This window comes from Centruroides sculpturatus, unplaced genomic scaffold (assembly GCF_000671375.1).
Source record: "Centruroides sculpturatus isolate CEXI.00-Female unplaced genomic scaffold, Cexi_2.0 scaffold843, whole genome shotgun sequence".
NCBI lineage: Eukaryota > Metazoa > Arthropoda > Arachnida > Scorpiones > Buthidae > Centruroides > Centruroides sculpturatus.
In genome coordinates, this window is record NW_019385174.1 from 278,972 (window position 1) to 300,310 (window position 21,339).

The window sequence follows — 21,339 nt, forward strand, 5'->3', positions numbered from 1 at the left end:
ACATATATATATATATATATATATATATACAGTAGAGCATTGATTATCTGAATCAATTGGAGACTGGGGATAAAAAATCAATTTTTTGGATAACCAATTATGTATGAAAAAATATATTAACTTATTATGTTGTTTTTGAAACCTGTTTTGCTAATATATTGGACTTCAAACTCACATTTGAGTTATAAATAAACACTTGACTTTATTTCCATCATATTTTGAGATATATACAGTGAAAACTGCTTAGGCAACCACCTGCATTCGACGGGCACTTGCCAAAACGGGCAAAAATTTCTGGCACGGAATAGTTTATCCATAGAGTCTTCGTATAAGTTACCTGTATTAAACGACCACCTGTGTAACGCAACCGCGGGCATCGACTTTTGGTTCGAAACAACATACAACACCTGTAATAAGCGACCACTTTCGCGAATGTATCTGGTCTAAACTATTGTAAGAACCCATCTCAACAACGTTTCCACCTCCTAACATAATGAATTAGTCTAAACTCTCGTTCGAACCTATCCCGGGCACTTCTTCCACCCTCGAAATTAGGTGCAGGTGTTAATAAATTAGTCTAGCAACAAAGGAAATTCATTTCAGTTTGTTGGAAAATGTCCGAAATGCAAAGTGCTGTCGTTAGAAGATCGTATTAAAGTTATCACAACAGCAATTAGCGGCGAAGTTTAACTGTGGGAAAACAAAATTTATTTTACCCTAGACCTACAGTATTTTCCTTGGGGGTGTAAAATATTGTACACGATACAATTAATCGGCTGATCTCATCGTTTGATAAAATCTATTTTTATTTATTTATTTTGAAGCTCATATACAGTACACGTGCGATAAATAGTTTCTGTATCAACCTACCTTATTTCCACGATATTTTTAGAAAAATAATATCCAAGTAATTTTCGCAGGCAAAATATTCAAAAAACAATAAACGCATTAATGCAAAAATCAGTTTTACTTCCTTTTTCGATTCCGCGATTGTAATGAAATCGTATAATGAGAAAAAATAATAAAATCGTTTTATTATTAATTAATAATTTTTCTTATTGTACTTAATTAATTAAGAAAATATTAAATATTAAAAAATACAGTATTTTTAAAGTTAAAATAAGATTAAACTAACGAAAACCAAAAGCAAAGTGATGGAGAGATAGGACGCGCTTGTATATTGATGACGTAATACACGTAACTGAGGAGAGAACGAAAAGAACCGAGTCGAATTAATTAAGTCGGAAAAAAGAAAGTGTGCATTATAATCGAGAAAATGCGAGTATTGTATTAATCTTTAAAATAAAATACAATACGAATATAGCCCTATCGTTGAAAAAATTCGCTTATTTTTGCTCACCTCGAGTTTTGCTTAGTAGAAATGGCTAAAAAGTGCGCAAAATACGCACGGAAATACGGTATTACAGCACCACCTGTATTGGACGACCACCTGCCTAAAAGACCACTTTTTGAAGGAACCGTGGGTGGTCGCCATAGACAGGTTTTACTGTATATATATAGGTAGGCCACCTACAATGCGGTACCTTTACAACGCATTTTTGCTCCAATGCATTTGGAAAAATGTGAAAATTTTCTTACAATGCGATTTACGGTATTTAGAAACGAATTATCTTTCACATAACAAAAAACTCACAACGGATCACGTGATACGAGCTGCAGTTCAGTGTACAGAGCTAAATGTCCTTGAAAACAGCTGTTTGTCAACATTGATGTGCCGTTTCCATGAAAATTTCAGGGGAAGATCGATTTCTAGGCAGATATGCATCAGTTACCATAAACATTCAAATATATCACTAAATTTTCGATCATTTATACTCTTTCAATAGGCATGGACCGCAAAAATGGTCCAAAATAAGTATAAACTTCTATTGGGTATACATTTTTAACAACATAGTGAAGGAAAGTAATTTTTTGTGATTTTTACTGTCCACAAAACTGATTGAAAAAATTCTTGCCATAACAATGCCGAATGAAAAGAACCATCGTTAAAAAGGAAATTTATATCTCTTCAAACAAAGATAGAAATTTTGGATTGAATTAAAAATCAAGAGCGGATAGCTGATATTGGTAGGCATTTTAATTTAAATGAGTCAACTACTCAGTTGATTAAGCAATTGGAAGATTAGGAATTCGGTTGCATCTGGATCATCTATTCTTGCGAAAAATGTTGCTCGTCCGAGAGCACCTATAATGGAAAAAATGGAACAAGCGCTAATATTATGGGTAGAAGATAGGAACAAGAAATGGTTGCCTTTAAATAAAAGTGCACTTAAACACAAAGCCTTAAAAATATTTGATTATTTAAAACAAATGGGATAGTCATCAGCTGATGAAACCAGTGCTAAATTAGTGGTTAGCAATAGCTGGTTTGAAAAATTTTAAAAACGCCATACAAATGCCAAGTTTTTCTCTTTTTAGAACCGAATCCCAATTTCTGTATTAAGTTGGTGTCTCCTATAATGTGATTTCCCACAACATGGTATTTTCAAGAACATATCTACTGTATTGCAGGAGGCCTACCTGTATGTGATTATGTCTAAGACTTCTGTATATTGTCAAATAAGTAAAAGATCATTTATAAAAAATTCTAATGAAACTACTCCACTTATTATAAAATAAGTTGTGTGCGCCAATTAAGACCTTGTATGTATAACAGATTAAAAATGGATATGTTGACTAATGAGGGGCTTTATGCCCGAAACGTGCTGTTGTCACGTATCAACTAAAAATGATGGAAATAAAGCCAAGTGTTTATTTATAACTCAAATGTGAGTTTGAAGTCCAATATTAACTTATCTCATGTTGAAATTCGTTCCAATCCTGGCACGTCCTTAAGTACCCTCTAGTGGTTGCGCCAGTGCTGCCAGCTAAATCACGCACACCAACAAAAATAATATTGGAGTAGCCCAAGGCATAGCCAAAGATTGCAGTGCCACAGCACTAGCGGAAATTTAAATTTGCCGACTGGAAAGCTTTCGGTTAACTGACATTTTGGTTGATCGATATTCGGATAATCGATGCTCTACTGTAATAACTTTTTCCACCAATCTCAAAATATTAAATAAATAATAATAATTTATAGAGATTATTCTACAATATACAATATAGTCATAACTTGAAAAATTCCTTACCTGTGAGCAAAGCAAAAAAGATCACATAAACATATGTCCAATAGTCAATTAACTGGAAAGCAATTTTGATTCATTTCTTTCACACAGCATTATCCTCTTCAGTCTCTTACAATTATTGGTCAATATTGACATTTCCATAACTCATTAACACTGCAGTAACTGATTTATTATTAAAGACCTTTGGAGTGTTAATGAGTTGCTAGAAATGGTGATGAGTACATAAAATATTAAATTATTATATGCAATACTACAGATTTGGTTTTTTTATATATCAGACTTTGCATTCCAGTCTATGGTTGTCATTTTATAAATTTGTTGTAGCCACTTGTCCTTTCAGCTCAGTGCTTTTGTTTTATTTTTATTAATAAAAGACTATGCATCATTTATGTATTTCTATTTTTGTGCCAAAAAGACATTTCACAGCTGTATAATGGTTGTGAATAAAGCTTACATTCATGAACTTTACATTCATGAACCTTTCAGTCTGTTTACAGATGAGGAATCTATTCTTAAAGTTATGATTATAAGTTGTAGGATAATTTGTGTATTTAAATTGGAATTTTTGTATACAATAATCATATTTTATGAAAATTTATATAAAATAATTTAATAAAAATAATACATACAGCTCTTCTCTTTGTCGCTGTGATAACACCATTCTCATCGCTCACAAAGTTGCAATATATATTAAATTTAAATTTTAAGTCTTAGTAACCTCCTTAAGATGTGCAAATAAATTTCTTTCTTCCAAATTCAATTATAACTGTTCCATTATTCTATCTGTAAAAATACAATTTTGATAACATAAATTAAAATTTCAAAACACTTTATCAATCCAATTCATAAATGTTTATTTTAAGCAAATTGAACAAAAATAAAATATATCTAATATCTCAGCTAGAAAACCAAAGAATATTTGAATATACAAATACTTTCATCATAGTAATGATGCTTGTCAAAATAAATACTTTTCTATGATTTTATCAAAACTTCCTTCAACATATTAAAATATTAAGACAGTTTTTGACTTTCAGATTAATATAAATTTTTAAGAATGCATTACAAGTCAAATGTTTGAAAGCTGAACAATAGACAAGGCCATATTAATCCATAATCAGGCCTCTAGACTTTCAGGTAATTTGGACCCCCTCTGGCACTTCAACCATTCACCTCATTACAGCTGACAGTTTGACCTTGATATAGTAGTTACTAGATCACAGTACATAGCCCTATATCCATTTTGGGGATCTCCTGAATAATTCTTTCTATTCATAATTTTTTAATATATTTTTATTGCATGAATAGAAACCTTCAGGAAAGCACATTTTGGGGTATAATTGTTCAATACAATAATATTTTGAAGTGAATATTATTTATTAAAAAATATATATTTATAGATAATTGTTTTAATGTAAAAGACAATTTGTTTCACTGCAATACGAGAACAGTTAATTATCTTATTAACACAGGTTATATAAGAGAATCAATTAATTATAAATTATATAGCATTAAAGCAATATGTATTTACATATATTGTCAATTGGTAATCAAAACCTCATCACTGTAACTATGGTCAAAACCAAATTTTTGTGTTAATGAGGCTTTGAAGTCAATTTCTATATAATGTCAATACCTTGCATATGGTGTGTACCTTTTAGGCCCTCTCTCTGACATGCTGACATTGTCAAAAACTCAAAACTGCAAAGTCAAAATTTTGTTTCCTTGAAAACCACATTTTTCAGCTCTCCTGTAAAATTTTAGGAATTATAGATATTAACCAAATCGAAGACAAGTCTGCCCAAGAGGGATCACCATTTATTTTGCATTCCAGACTATACATACACGTTCACGGTGACAGGCTTTCCTTTTTAGATTTCATGCCACCAGAGGTAAAAAAGTCCTTTAAAAAACATAAACATCCAATTAAAATTAAAAGGAATTGGTGACACACAGACTTGTCTTTGATTTGGTTAATAATAATCCTGCCATTGGACAGAAAAAAAAAATTACAGATATGATGTTTTGATCATTATATATATATATATATATTAGTATACTTATGAAAATATTTATACATGGAAAAATATATATGTACATATATTGCTACATTGCAGAGAACAGTGCTTTTAAATATTGGAGTTCTTTATAATAGTGCCTCAGCAAAAAATTTCACAATCCTTTAGTCCCTGCAGGGCTCTAAGCTTTAGCCTAATCAGTCTTGTAAATAATATGGCCTTGTATGTTATAAAGGAATTTCATTCCCAGTCAGTTAAAAAAGAAACACAATTATCATAGTGAATTTTTTATAGTGACTACATTATAAAGGCAGAGAACATCTGTTTAATCAATGGTTAAAACTATTGATTAAACAGAAAACAGACAATAAAAATGAATTTCTACAAATGATTTGAAATGATATATGAAAGTTACAATTTAGTATATCAAAAGTGATTCAGGAATATCAAAGTACCATGTGCAAGAGAGCAAGTAGTCCAAAAAGTCAAAGACTACTTACATTTTGAAAACTGTTATAATATGCCTTAGTACCAGGGATGGACAATCCTTTTAAATATGCATGTCAAAATTGTTAAATCTATGATGAAAATCTTCTAATGTGTCAACCAAAATTTTTGACAGATTATTATTATTTGGCCTAGCAGCTAGACACAGTGCCACATTGTTTTGTGGGGTTCAGGTAATTGTTTGGATTTTAATTTTGAAATATTCTGTAGATACTACTCATTTTGATGAAGTTCGGTTATCATGAAAATAGATAAATATCAATCATCATCAACATCATGGGGAGAAATACCGTGTTTCCCCGAAAATAAGACCTAGCGCACTTTTCAGAGCAAAAATTAATATAAGACACTGTCTTATTTTCGGGGAAACACGGTAGTTGAAAAATGTCCAAGAAATAAATTTTTTTTTTTCATTTTAGAAATCTTAAACATCTTGTTATAGATTTTGAAGTATGTCTCAACAGCAACTTAAAGGCCCTTAGTAAACTTCAAACATAATATCCTCATTTATACCCGATATATTGATGACATTTTCATTATATGGAGAAATAGATCGGATGTTTGGGATGTGTTAAAAGTGTTCAATAATAACAACAGATTAACACTAAAATTAGATCAAGAAAGCCACACAGATGTTAATTTCTTGGACATCAAGATTCATGTGGATAATAAGTTTAATACCATAGTGTACTGCAAACCCACCTTTATCTCTCTATTCATACCAGCCAACTCTGTTGACCTTTGGTCATATAAAACGTCTGCTTTCCGCACACTTGTGGCTAGAGCCCACTCACATTGTACGAAGCTCTCAGATGAGCTAGTTCAACTGAAACATATCACATCCAAGCATGGGTACAGCCATGTATTTATCAACAATATAACATCCACATATCAGGCCAGGTCAATCAACACCAATACTAATGTTAACAACACAGAAGAGATATGGGTAGTCCTAAGTTACAAACATCCCTCCATCACATATACAGGAGGATGGCCAAGGATTTAAACATATGCATAGCATACAAAAGGAAACCCACCGTATTCCACCTTTTGTCTAATGTGAAGGATGAAACTGAGGATGCAAGAGCACCAGGAGTTTATCACATCCCACAGGATGACAGGTTCAACAGGACACTAACATACATTGGTTCCACATACAGATCATTACAAGCCCAGTTACGAGATCACAAGTATGACGTGGCAACATCAATACAGCTCTGGCCTGATATGCCACTGAGCTGGGAATTTTCCCCTTATGGGATGAAGCTACCCTAATATACAGGATATTCAACAGACAACACATAACATTAAAGGCTGCAGAAATCTACAGGGTTAACATAAGAGGAGCATGCATCAACATGGATTACATTCCCATACCAAATGCATGGAAGTATTATTTAGACTCTTAATTTGTTCAAACCCATACACATTGAATCAAAATAATCTGCCAAATTTTCAGCCTATTTTTAGGCTAAGTTAATTCAGCAGATTGTTTGGATTTAATTAATTAAATCAGGTTACAAGTTATTATTATTATTATACATGTTTAAGTATAATAACTCATAATCAGATTTAATTAATTAAATCATTTTGATTGGCTCAATGTGAAGATGACCTAAAAATTACAAAATGTGAAAAAAGTCACTTACAATAGAAAATAGAATGCTCCAAAGTCACAAATTTTTCCACAACTTTCGATAGTTTTTTTTGGCAGGAAAGTTTAGAAGCAGATAATAGTTGCTACAGTAACTTAAGTTCTACCACTTGATGATGAAATTTTCCTCTCAACTTTTAATGCAAATTTCAAATAAACAATAAACATTTGTAAAGTTAATTAATAAACTGGAACTTTTCAATTAATTGAAATAAATCCTACTTTTATCTATCCAGCAATAAATATTTAATAATATAAAAACACTTTCAACCATTTTTAACGGGGTTCATCAGCTAATCGAACATTAAAAAAGAAAGAACATTAAAATAGAACGTATGGAATAAATATGAAAAATCAAAACAGGAATTGTGTGTGCGTAAATACAAAAATAAAATGCGCATGAGGATTACTTATAAACAATACAATAAGAATAAAATAAAAATAAAGCCGCAAAAAAGAAAAATACAGGATGACTACATGGTATTAACGCATATTACTGTAAAAAGATTTCCATGCAGTTGACAATGTGTCTGCATTTCTATGATTAATGCAACCCATTCTCATGTGTGTCTTGTATATCTCTAGTCCCTTGAGATGCCTCACTGCATGTCTGTTGGTCGGAGTTCTGATGATGGAAGCTTGATCCAAAAGACATTAACTTTTGGATCAAGCTTCTAACTCTGTTTGGCGAATGATGCTAGAACAGTACTATCCAGGCTCCTATTAATGGAGTATCTCTCAACAACTATTTGGAGTCCTTACAGCAGAGGGTCAGGAGATTCACCGCTACCCCATTAGCACATCTCTTGCATATGCAGAACTCTAACATCCTCGCCCAAAGAGCACCCAGAATATTTGCTTTTGGCAAGACATATAAATCAGGCTACCAGATACGTCCAGTTATAGAAAAATGTAACTCTCCCATATTCTACATTGAGAAGCAGCTAGTCCATTTTATTCGTTCTAAGGAACAATGACACTCCTTTGCTATTGCCAACTTGCTACAGCTAATGGAGAATCTCAGGGACATTTCTCTCAAGGATAAAGAATATATTACTGTTATGGACTACAAATCCTTATATTCTTCAATAAAATTACCTTCTTGTTTTTGTGTGTTAAGAGATTTTCTTTTTGCTAACATCGAGAATGCAGGGAAGTACCATACACACATCCTGGAACTAGCTGATTTAATATGTTATACATCTTTCTTAAAATTTGAAGGAAGGCTTTTCTTACAAGGGAGAGAAGTACCGATGTATAGTCCAATGTCTGCTATCCTATGAGAATTGATGTTATGTCAGCTTGAGAATGTTATCCTACCCATATTTCAGGATGACATCATTTTATACTCCAGATACGTGGATGATGTTTTCATTCTGTGGAAAAATGAACATAACACTCAACAGTTCCTAAACGCTGTCAATGATAACCCTTATGGATTGACATTACATCTGGACCAAGGGAGCAACAATAGTGTTAATTTCCTCAATCTTACTATCATCTGCAAGAAAGGAAAAGTCTGGATGGACATTTACAGCAAACCCTGTTTACAATCTATTATTATCCCGAATCAATCAGTCAATCCCAGACATATTAAATATGCATCCTTCCGTGCTTGGATTAAATGTGCCTACACTCGTTTCACGAACATTTATGATACCTACAAAGAGTTAGATTACATTCTTAAGACAGTGATAAGGCAAGGATACCAGAGAAGCGAGATAGAGAAGCTTATCGCATCTTTCCAGAATCAATATCGACATTCTCCCATAGTGAACCATAGAAGAAGAATAGCACTCAATTATTTTCCATTCTTAAACAAAATGCTTAGAGAAGTTGCTAACACTAATAATCTTCAAATCATTTATTGGGGTAATCCAACAATTTACAGATTGTTAAGAAATGATAAGAAGAAAGAGAATCGGAATTCTTTGACGGGGGTTTATTCCATACCTTTAAAAGACCACCGCTTTGATTCCAACCTGGTTTATGTAGAGGCAACTATGTGACAATTAAAACAAAGGATCAAAGAGCACAGATACTCCATTAATAGGAGCCTGGATAGTACTGTTCTAGCATCATTCGCCAAACAGAGTTAGAAGCTTGATCCAAAAGTTAATGTCTTTTGGATCAAGCTTCCATCATCAGAACTCCGACCAACAGACATGCAGTGAGGCATCTCAAGGGACTAGAGATATACAAGACACACATGAGAATGGGTTGCATTAATCATAGAAATGCAGACACATTGTCAACTGCATGGAAATCTTTTTACAGTAATATGCGTTAATACCATGTAGTCATCCTGTATTTTTCCTTTTTGCGGCTTTATTTTTATTTTATTCTTATTGTATTGTTTATAAGTAATCCTCATGCGCATTTTATTTTTGTATTTACGCACACACAATTCCTGTTTTGATTTTTCATATTTATTCCATACGTTCTATTTTAATGTTCTTTCTTTTTTAATGTTCGATTAGCTGATGAACCCCGTTAAAAATGGTTGAAAGTGTTTTTATATTATTAAATATTTATTGCTGGATAGATAAAGGTGGAATTTATTTCAATTATTCAAGTTTCAGTAGATTTTATTATTATTATTTTTTCAATTAACACTGATATGCACAAAATAACACCTTTCTTAGTTATTCCAGCAATGTTTATTGTGAATTACAAATGTTTTCAGCTGCATTTAGAGATCTCCTTCAAGTAAAAAGCCATTCCATTTTTTAAAAATAGATAAATGTTCTAGAAGTATTGTGAATTTGATTTAAAAATTTTACATTCTAAATTAACTGACAAGGAAATAAAGTAGAAAAGTAATTTTCTACTTTATTTTACGATTTTGAATTAATCCATATCGATTGATTTAGAATGTAAATTTTTAAAATCAAATTCATAATACTTGTAGAACATTCTTCTGTTTTTCAAAAATAAAATGGCTTTTTACTTGAAGGAGACCTCTAAATGCAACTGAAAATATTTGTAATTCAGAATAAACATTGCTGGAATAAGTAAGAAAGATGTTATTTTGTGCCTATCAGTGTTGATAAACATTTGCATACTGACAACTGCTGATTCTGAGCAATTTATTGTTTTTGAATCCTTCTGTTCACTAAAACTGTTCTTAAAGCAAACATGGGTTTTCCTAGTTTATTGAATGTATCTGGACTATTAATAATTTAAATAATCACATAGGTACATCACTAAATAATAATTGCATCTGTAATTTTTACATATATATTGTAATATTATATTCAGTGTAATTAATGTTTTATTAATAAGCATATAAATTTATTTAAAACATATGCAAGCAGTTTGTTTCTTGCAGTTGATATGATTCACATTATTCTGTAGAAATATTATTTTTATATGGAACAGCTTATAGTGATTATAATGTGGTTGAATGAATCAATCTATAACATGAATGTGTCAGGAGTTTAAACTATATATTAATCTGCTCACAAAGAATTGAAACAATCATAGTAAAAATAGTGAAAATAAGAAATTTGATATTATGTTCTTTTTTAATACATTTTAATACATTTTATTTATATCATAATTTGATTATTTTATGGAAGTTAAATTTTGTTCATAAAATTTTTTCTCTAGGCTTGTTATATAAAAAATTTCTAAACATAAATTGTAGTTTAGAATATGTTATTTAGTGTGAATTTTATATTAGCTATTATTGCTACATTTTTATTCATTATCATTGTTTATATACTTGTGAGCACATTGTTGGCCTCTTTATTCCTAGACTTATTACACCATCACTGGACACAAGATCAGCCTTAGAAAATCAGTTTATTTTCGAAAAAAAGTATGCATTTCAGACCTTAAGTCCCTCATCAGCTTTTTTTACAACTATATTTCAGGAATAAAACATGCAAGTTAGTTAAACTGTGCTGACATTAAAAAATTTAAGGTTGTAATATAACTTATATATTTATGAAATTGACACATCCACATCTACAAAATGCACAATAAAATCTTCACATTTGGTAAAATACCAATAACAAATCCAATCATCATGTATGTATTATAATATTAACATGATGTTAATAATTTAAGTACACAAATTGCATAAAAAGTGTAACCATAAACTTACATTAAATGTGTTGATACATTGTTTAGAGCAATACAATCATAAACTTCTTCAAAATGCATAATCGTATCAGCACATTTAATGTAAGTTTATAACACTTCCTTTTATGTTATTTGGGGGTATTTAAAATTGTTAACATCCTGTCAGTATTGTAGCAAACACTTAATACTTGGACCTGTAATCAATGATTTACCAATTTTTGAGATTTCATAGTGCATTTTGTACATGTGGATGTGTCAATTTCATAAATATGTAAGTTATATTAAATTTTTTAATGTCGACATAGTTTAACTTGCATGTTTTATTCTTAAAATATAATTGCAAAAGAAGCTGATAAGGGCCTTAAGGTCTGAAATGCATACTTTTTTTTTTTTGAAAAATAAACTGATTTTCTAAGATTTAGATGGCGTGTCCATCTAGTTCTGGAAACACTGGGACTGGGAGCCCATGCTCAGATGACTTGTCAGTCCATAAAAAGCTTAGGGAGCTTCCGGACATTATTTTGGGAAACTGTTCAGAAAAAGAACAGAACAAAAATTCGTGAAGCTGCAAATGATCTTTTCTTGCTACCAGACGAGACTATCCAAGCATTGGTTTATTGTCCCAACAACGATATTGATATGTTGAATAGTTTAATTAGCAAAGCAGTTTCAAAATCCCTAGCTGATAGTGTCTGTCATATTCAACAGGAGGTTTCCGAGAAGGTTGGCTCTCTCATTGATAGCAAAGTCAACAAAATATTGGATACTGCAAAAAACACTTTTTTGACTAGCTTACTGACCTCCTCCTATGTTGGTGTTGCTGGTAGGGCTAACACAACAAACACCAAAATTATCTAGAAAACAGTCCAAAAACATACACAGTCCAGTGCACACATGCAGTTCTTGTTTTTTCAAAAGAAAACATTAATATCACTCAGGACAAAATAAGACAAACACTCACTATGAACATAAAATCTAGTCAGTTAGGAATCTCAGTTAAAGCAATCAGGAAAATTAGGAATAATGGAGTTTGCATTTAGTTAAATACAAAGGCTGACAGCAATAAAATGGTGGCTGCCATAAACTCAGTAAAAACATTAGCAGATAGGTTAGAAATCAGATACTTGGCAGCTAAACAACCTAAGGTTATTCTGTTAAATGTCCTGGGCAATGCTGTCATCAATGTCTTCATAGAGGAACTCCACATCTAGAACACTGCAATAAATACTGTACACACATTCCAGGAATTTAAAGACTCTTGCTGTGTTCTAACCAAAATAAACCACAACACAGTAGACACTTCTAGATTACACATTGTCCTTCAGGTAACTCCTAGTATTGGGAACAAGTTAATTCAACAGCAGTATGTTAGTGTGCAGTAGTCAATGATAGCTGTAGAAGACTACATTCCTCTTGCACACTGTTACAAATGCTGTAGTTATGGCCATCTAGCTAATAAATATACCAAAAAACAACACTGTAGTCACTGCATGTCCCTGGAAAAAAGTCTTGTTCCCACTTGTCCCAGTTTTTTCATTTTCTTATGGTTACTGCAGTGGTGATATTCAGCGGGTTCGCACAGGTTCGGCCGAACCTGTTGTTAACATTTTCAAAGTTTTCCGAACCTGTTGTTAAACACATGTAACATTTCTCAGTGATTTTGTTTCTTTTAAAAAATACTGTATATTAAAATATACGTATTATACTCTGTAACACTACTAAACTAGAGCCTTATATCCTGTTTGCCTAGTGCAACCTCCATCGACCATTTCAATCTCGACTAAAACGAGGTTCAATCGCGATCGACTCGAGAGAGTTCTCGAAACTAGATCCAGTGATAAGAGAGATACCACAATCCCACGCGCACGAGAAAATACAAGATGGCTGCGGAGCATGTGTCGGGCTATCAACAGCGAAGTAAGAAAGATATTGTATTTCAAGAGACGATGACATCTATCTATTTTTATAATAATACCTAACGATAAAATAAATGATTTAGAAAAGTTTTTCTTGTTTAACTGCTTTCCCTATGACTTTTTCTGATTAAAAAAAAAAAAAGCCAATTTTTATGTTTATAAAATATTTTGAATGAAAAATATTAAAATATGTACAAAATAAACCATTTTGAACACTCTTTTTTATTATTTACAAAAAAAAAAATATATATAGTTCTGTCATAAACAATGTTAAATTTAACTGACTTAATTCAGTTTTTGCGCTAATGTTGCTAATGCACCATTTGAGCGAAAAAAAATTGTTAAGGAAAAATTTTCTGTTAGCGAACCCTTTGTTAAATATTTCAAATATCACCACTGGGTTACTGTAATATTGTCACTGCCACAGTTTTATTGCTGGAGGACATGTCCAATGTCTTCGGCATTCCCAGGTAATTTTTTAAATGAAGTAACCAATTTTTTTGAAGAAATGCCAAAAAGGAGCCAAATTTTAAAATGAGAACAAAAAATATAGTAAAAAAAAGGTGCCAAAAGTAAATAGTTATAAACCTTATTGGAGGAGAGCCATTTGATTGAAACAAATAAGCTCTATCAAAATTAAAATGTTTAGGTCTCAGTCATGCATATGTACAGTACAGTAGCCATTTGACAGTATTTATACATGTAGGCTGCTACTGTGTACCCTAAAATGTGATGATTGACATGTGTCCTTGGATTTTCTGAAAAAAATCTGGCCACCCTAATATATTTGATGTATTAGAATATAATATTTTTGAAAATGTATTTCTTGAAAGTCTGTCTATGGAAAGAATCGACTTGAGAGAATGTCACACATGATGTTGCTTCAGTTAAACCAGTGGTTCCCAACCTTTTTTTCATTAGCGTACCCCGTGACATTTCCTATCTCTAGATTGTACCCCGTGACATGTGATATCTCTAGATTGTACCCTTCATTTAAGAAATTTAGTGAGTAACCGTATTGTTAATTTTACATATTGTAACTTTAAATTAAAGAAAAAAAAAACTAAAAGAAAAAATGTATGATAAAGTTGTGATTGTTGCAAGGAACATTTTTTATCTAATAATTTTTTAATACTATTAGTTTGTGATACATAATATATTATTTTTTCTCCCATAATAACCAACTTTTTTCTGTACCCCTAAACAACCTATCGTGTACCCCTAGGGGTACGCGTACCACAGGTTGGGAATCGCTGAGTTAAACCAATCAGCACATTCCCTAATGATGTAAATACTTTTTTCTTAACATCTCAGGCAAATATGTGTACTTTATGTTCACCTATGATTGCCATAAATAATCAGGCTATAATTTGGAAATATTAATTATTAATTACAAATAAATTTGCACTAGAGGGAGGTGTTAGGTGCCATCTCGTATATGCCTCCCTCTAGTGCCAAATTTATTTGTAATTCATAATTAATATTTCCAAATTATAGCCCGATTATTTATGGCAATCGTGGGTATCTATTTGCTAAGCATCAGGTTTCAGTAGATGTTTATATCTATACTTTATGTTCTCTCACTATAAGGCAGGATGACTTTTCCATTAATTGTGTTATTCTTTGTAGTATGCAATAACTGTAAAGAATCATGCATTTAACTACTACTATAGTAAAATTCCTTGTGCTACAATATCAGAACATGAAGCTTCCATAATATTATTTATAATAGCAGTGACATGTTTAACAAATGATGAAGAAACCAGAAGAAACTTGCCATAACTAAGCATTTAATGGCTGAAGCTCATTGATTGATACCCAAGTTGATTCTTTCCATAGACAAACTGTAATAGACATTAGGACAATGTTAAAAATCATTTATGGGTAAAAAAATCTATTCAAAGTTTAAGATAGACAAATCAATTTCAATGTAAAGGAGTATGAAAAGTTCATTTACATGGTTTCAGATTCCACTTTATAACCCACTTTACAATAAACCTTTGAAAACCTACATACAAATCTTGGTGCAGTATCAAAAAAGAATAGTCAAGATTATCATAAAGGATTGTCCAAATATACCTCCTTTTACCAAGCACACATCTTTGTCAGAAAACATTCTATTAAGGGGTGGCTATACATTGGGGCACTTGCCTCCCGTATCATCTGTGTTGCCCTTTTCCTATTCTCCAAGAAGACTCCAAATTCTATTATCAACAACCCATTCTGCAAATATAAAAGATAAAAGAAACTAATGAATAATTTTTGTCCACTGTCCCATGCAACTTCATCATATGTTGACCAAGTTAGCCCAGATTGCAACCAGTGCCATCTTGTGGGAGCACTGATCTGACACTGAATCATTAGTCTGAAGCTTCTTGCATAGTGTATGATGTCCTTTTTTTAGCTTGTGTTTCCCCTTTTGTATATTCTATGGATGCCACTTATTCTATTTGTATGTTTTACCAAAGCAAAATATTGAAATAGGTTGAATGCAAAAGCAAACATGGAAATTCAGCTGTATTCTATTAAAACATATTTAATGTGCATTACAAAAATGTCTCTCATGTTAAAGGTATAAGATAAGATGTTTGTAAAATACTTTTGTAATAAATATTTTGATTAACAAGTAATGATTTTATAGAAACATCATCAAGCAATTGCCTAAATAATGAGATGTTTGTTGATTAAGTAAACGTCTCTTCAATCCAAAAAAAAATTTTTTTTTCAGACTGAAGAGAAGTTTACTTAATCAACATATAAAACAGCTACCATTAGAAAATTCAGAGATGTTTGTTAATGATTTTATTTTCTGTATTTACTTGTCAAGTTATTTACAATTAACATTAAGCAAATTAATAAATATATATTTACATAACTTAATGTTTTAAATAAGAATTCAGTAAATATGGNGCTAAATTAAAGAGAACTTTTAATCAGAATTATTAAATCAATTAAACGAATATTTAATTACATTAATTTTCCGCAACGTTTCTTTTCTTTAGCTGTATAATATCATGGGAATTTGTTATTTTCATGATAAATCTCGAATTAACTACAAATACCCAATGAATTAAAATTCAAATTAAGATAAAGCTCATAACAATTGTTACGTAAAATAAAATTATGCTGCACGAGAATAGAATAGGGATTTTATTTTAAATTATTTTGTTTAATTGCTTTTTAAATGTACAAAAATGAAGTAATGATGAATCATTTAACTACGTTAACATTAAAATAGTAACTAGGTTTTACAACACAATTAGAAAAATTTTAAATTAAAAAATTTTTTCTGAGTAAAACAATTATTTTTTCGAGACGAAATTCTAGAGTTTTTAACTTTTAGTTACAGAAAAACTAAAAATAAAAAAGTATGTGTTAGTTTCCTTTTCTTCACAGTTCAACAACTTAAAATAACTGTTGAAAAAGAATCTGTATGGATCTTAATCCTAAGAAGTGGACTTTTTCTGTCACGTTTCAAGTATCCACTCTAGCGAAGAGAGTGAAAAATGAAGAACTTTTAAGATCTTATGCTTAAAATTTATAATTTACTAAAAAGGAAAACGAGATTTTAAAGTAATTAAACCAAATTTAATTAACGAATAAATCAAGCTATACGAGCCAAAATGGTTTCTTTTCATACTATTCATTGTAATTTGTAATTCTACTACATGTACAAATTAATAAATATATATTTACATAACTTAATGTTTTAAATAAGAATTCAGTAAATATGGACAGATAAAAGCTCTGAGATTCTTTGTGTAAAGGTTACTCATTACCAGGTACTGGTCCAATATATATAATAGACTCACATTCTGCAATAATGATTGAGTAAAAAAATGTACCATAGAGCTAAAAAGTTTGAGAACTGCTGTATTAGATTATTTAACCTTAATAACATTCTTATACATAAATAAATTCAACTACAGTTGGCCCTCGACTTTTGCACAATTCACTATTTCACACATTTTTAAAAATTCAACTTTTTAAATATTATTGTCGATAATGAAAAACTTTGCTTCTATGCAGAACGCTCATACACTACAAAGTACAAAGTGCAGTAGCTTGCTCTATGTTCTTGGACACACATTACTTCCTACAATAGCGGACTTTTTGGAATTGTAATCACTACTGTGTTGTTCCAAGCAAGAGGTCAAAACAGTTTCAGTCTTGCATTAGGGCATGTATCAACATGTTGTGTGTTTTGCCAATAAGTAAATTGTTTATGTTTAAATAAACAAGTAAAAATCCTTATAAATTGATAAACATGAGTGAGAAATGGAGAAACTGCAGTGTTGATATGAACAAAAAGAAATTAAGGACTCAAACTTCATACGACTGAGACAAAGATGGAAATAATTAAACGTTCTGAGAATGGTGAATCTTTTGCTTCAATTTGGACGTTTGTACAATCTACGATATGTTCAATTTTGAAAAATAAGAGTAAAATTAATTAATCTTAGACAATGCTCCAGGATACCCAAAATCTCTGTAGAATTTATACCCAGAAATCACTGCTGTGTTTCTTCCTACCAATACTACCTGTCTCATACAGCCCATGGACCATACAGTGATAGCTATGTTTAAACAATATTATATAAGGACAATAATGACTAAGGCCATCAAGACAACTGACAGGGAAGATGGGCCAACATTAACAGATTTTTGGAAGAACTATAATATATGGAACGCAATAAACAATATTGGAGACTCGTGAAGTAAGAGAGTTGACAATGAAATGTTCCTGGAAACAATTATGTCCACAAATGAGTGATTTTATAAATTTTGAAGAAACACGGAAACTATCACAGATGAAATACTTAACCTAATGAATGAACTAAACTTGGACATTAACAATGAAGATGTTAATGAGTTGATTGAATCTCATTCAGTACCTCTGTTAAATGAATACTTAATTGAGCAACAATGAAATACACAGTGAAAGTGAGGAAGAAGCAGCTGATAAAAACACCAAGACTTGACAATTAAAAATATGAATGAAGCCTTCATGCATCTTGACAAATTTTTGACTATCATGGAAGAATGTGATCCCAATAGAGAACCTATATCTCAAGTACATAGGATGATTGAGAAAAACAGCATGTTTTAGAAATCTTTGTCAAGAAAAGAAAAAAAGGGTGGTATTCAATTAACTCTTAAAAAGTTTATAAAGAAAACATATGAAAGCACTTAAACATGCTTCGTTAACTTCATTATGTATGTATGTATGTATATATATATATATATATATTGATAAATAAATACTTTAAAACACAGTTTTTGGTGCATATTTTTTTACATTCCTCTTCTTTCAAACATTCAACACTTGCACACACTTTCAGGAACCAATTATGTGCAAAAGTCGAGGGCTGCCTGTATCGATCTATATATTGGTAAATTAAAAAAAAAATTTTTTTTTGTAAAATAACAGCTTGCATCATTACTTTATTTCTATATTATCTTCAGCAATATGGACAATAAATCAAACTAAAGAAACAATTATTAATTTTTTAAACTTCAAAAATGATATCTTAAGAAATGAAACAATAAATTTTCTTCTCAAAAAATAAGCATATTTANTATTTTTTTTAATAAATAATAAATAAGAAGAAAGTTTCATTTATATATATATTATGAGTATATATATATATACACATAATATATATATACACACAAATACTTTGAAGTATTTTAACTAACTAATGAATTTATATTTTATTCATGGATGCATATTTTGTACAATTATAAATTATGAAAAGAATAAGGCTGTATTAAAATAGCCACTGTTCTTAAGCCAAAGTTCAATATGAAAAGTCTTATTTTCACATTCACTAAGTTCTCATAACAAAATGGAACTAAACTAATTGTGCCATCTCTTATTATAAAATTGTATTAATATTTATGTTTGAATAACTATAACTATAAATTGCAGATTAGAATCAAATTTTATCTATATGTATGCAAGATAATACTAATTATATGAAAAATATCTATTATATATATGGTCTGCAGAATTCCATTTTGAAAAATTTAGGCTAATATAAATATCCAAAATTAAGTTTGAAATTCTTTCTTTTATTTTTATTATTATTATTTAGTGTCTACTTTTTAATTACAAAATACAAACATCTTAAATTTGTTAATAGCAAGTTATTTAAAAAAAAATACAGTGATAATTCTTCTTGTATGTTTGTGATTAAGAAAAATAATACGTAAGTTTACTTCAAATAGACCAATTAAATAGGTTTAATAGTAGTAAGTCTATTTCAAACTTACCACTATTAAACCTATTTAAATCTGGATGTTTTCAATAATATAATTGAAAATTTATTTAATCTGGATATTTTATTATTATACACTTAGTTTTTAAAAAATTTTTGAACAAAATACATTTCAGTTTGATTACATTTTGTTTCTTTTTTATGTTTTTTTAATACATAATGTCTATATTATATTAATTAATCATTAAAAAAGTAACAGATCTAACAAAATAGGTTTGTTTGCATAATAACTGAGAAATTATGAATTATTTGTAGTTATTTATATAAAATGACTACCAAGAGAAATTAATTTTATAAAGTTTAGATTAAATTATTTTTAGATGTTTCATCAATAAATATAATCATTTCTATTTACAAGCAATGAAAATTTTTATGTATATGTAATTACATTTGAAAATAATTGAGAAATTCGGATCTTATTTGGATTATGTGTCATGATATCATTATGTTAATTTTTTATGTAAAACATGAATGAAATTTTAATCAAATTATTATAATCATATCTAGAAACAGAGTGACCAATCTGGAAATTCCTCTTATTGACATTTAACAAGAGTAAACTTCTAAACTACAATTACTCTTCTTTTCGATAGAAAATCGTGTATAAAACATCGTCACATATCATTAAAGTATCTCGGAATTACTATAAAATGGCTAAAAAGCTGAATCGTCAATTATCACATCTTCCCTTTAAGCCTAACCAATACAGAGTTACGTTTGTTCGCCTCTGCCGCATCTGATTCTCTCATTAATTTCATGGTTAAAATTTTTTCATTGAGATTAAATTACAAGATTTACGTTTAAAAATTTCACCTTACCCTTACTTAATATATAAATTATACCTACGAATAAATGCTTTTAAATACCTCCAAAAAATCGCCTCTCCATTCAATCCATAGAGCAAGCCGGTTGAGGGAAAAAAATGTCCCGAAATACATTGCGAAGGCCAAAATGACGTCATTTTATCGTCGCGAATTTAAAATGGCAGTCGAAATTATGAGTTCTACGTCCTAAGTCGTGATATTTATTGAATTTGGATGATAAATGTATTGATTTTTCTTATATATTTATCTAATTTGAAAATATAAAAGAGTTTTAAGTCGTATTTTAACAAATCGCTTTATATTACTAGCAGGTAACATTTAAAATCTTCATTAAATGTGATGTTTCATTTCTAATGCTCTGATTTTCAATTGAATTTTCAGTGTAAAGAATTATAATTTCAAATCAATCAGAAATTTGATTACTGTACAAGAAATTACAAAGTACAAGTTTGTTGTTTAATTAAAATGAATTGAGTGAAATGTGACAATATTCATTTATTGTTTAACCTTTATACAGTATATCATTTATAATAGTTCTACCATTATCTTAAGTAAACAGTTCAGATTTATAATAAAATTTTTTAATGAAACTTTTAAATTACACTTGACTAAAAAAAAGCTTTAAAGGTCCACTCATATTTAATATATAAGCAATGAAACAGTTTTATTATAAGATTAAAGGAATGATAATTTTTAACTTATGAACTTTTTAAAATTGAAAAAACAAACTAATTTAATCAGCCTCTATTTACTTTTTTTTAAAATAATAATTAAAACCAATAAAAAGTTTTAAGTAATCATGCGATGTACAGTACTATATGTCATAGACTAGATCAGTGGTCTTCGAAGTGGGATATGCCAAGTTTTCCTTCAAAATACTGTATGTGTGTTCTATCTGCAG

General features: G+C 30.1%; 1 protein-coding gene across 2 annotated transcripts in view; it reads right to left on the reverse strand.

Moving 5' to 3' along the window:
• Positions 1–20,749, reverse strand: part of LOC111635738 (lissencephaly-1 homolog) — a 68,532-nt gene extending 47,783 nt beyond the window's left edge. Inside the window, exons 1-2 of one of the 2 annotated variants that reach the window (XM_023380803.1) lie at positions 20,481–20,749; positions 3,779–3,932 (exon numbers count right to left, since the gene is read on the reverse strand). In XM_023380803.1, the coding sequence (XP_023236571.1) occupies positions 3,779–3,816 (38 nt within the window). In that variant the 5' untranslated portion in view covers positions 3,817–3,932; positions 20,481–20,749. The other variant, XM_023380804.1, reaches the window with a different exon arrangement.
• Between the last annotated feature and the right edge of the window lie 590 nt (positions 20,750–21,339).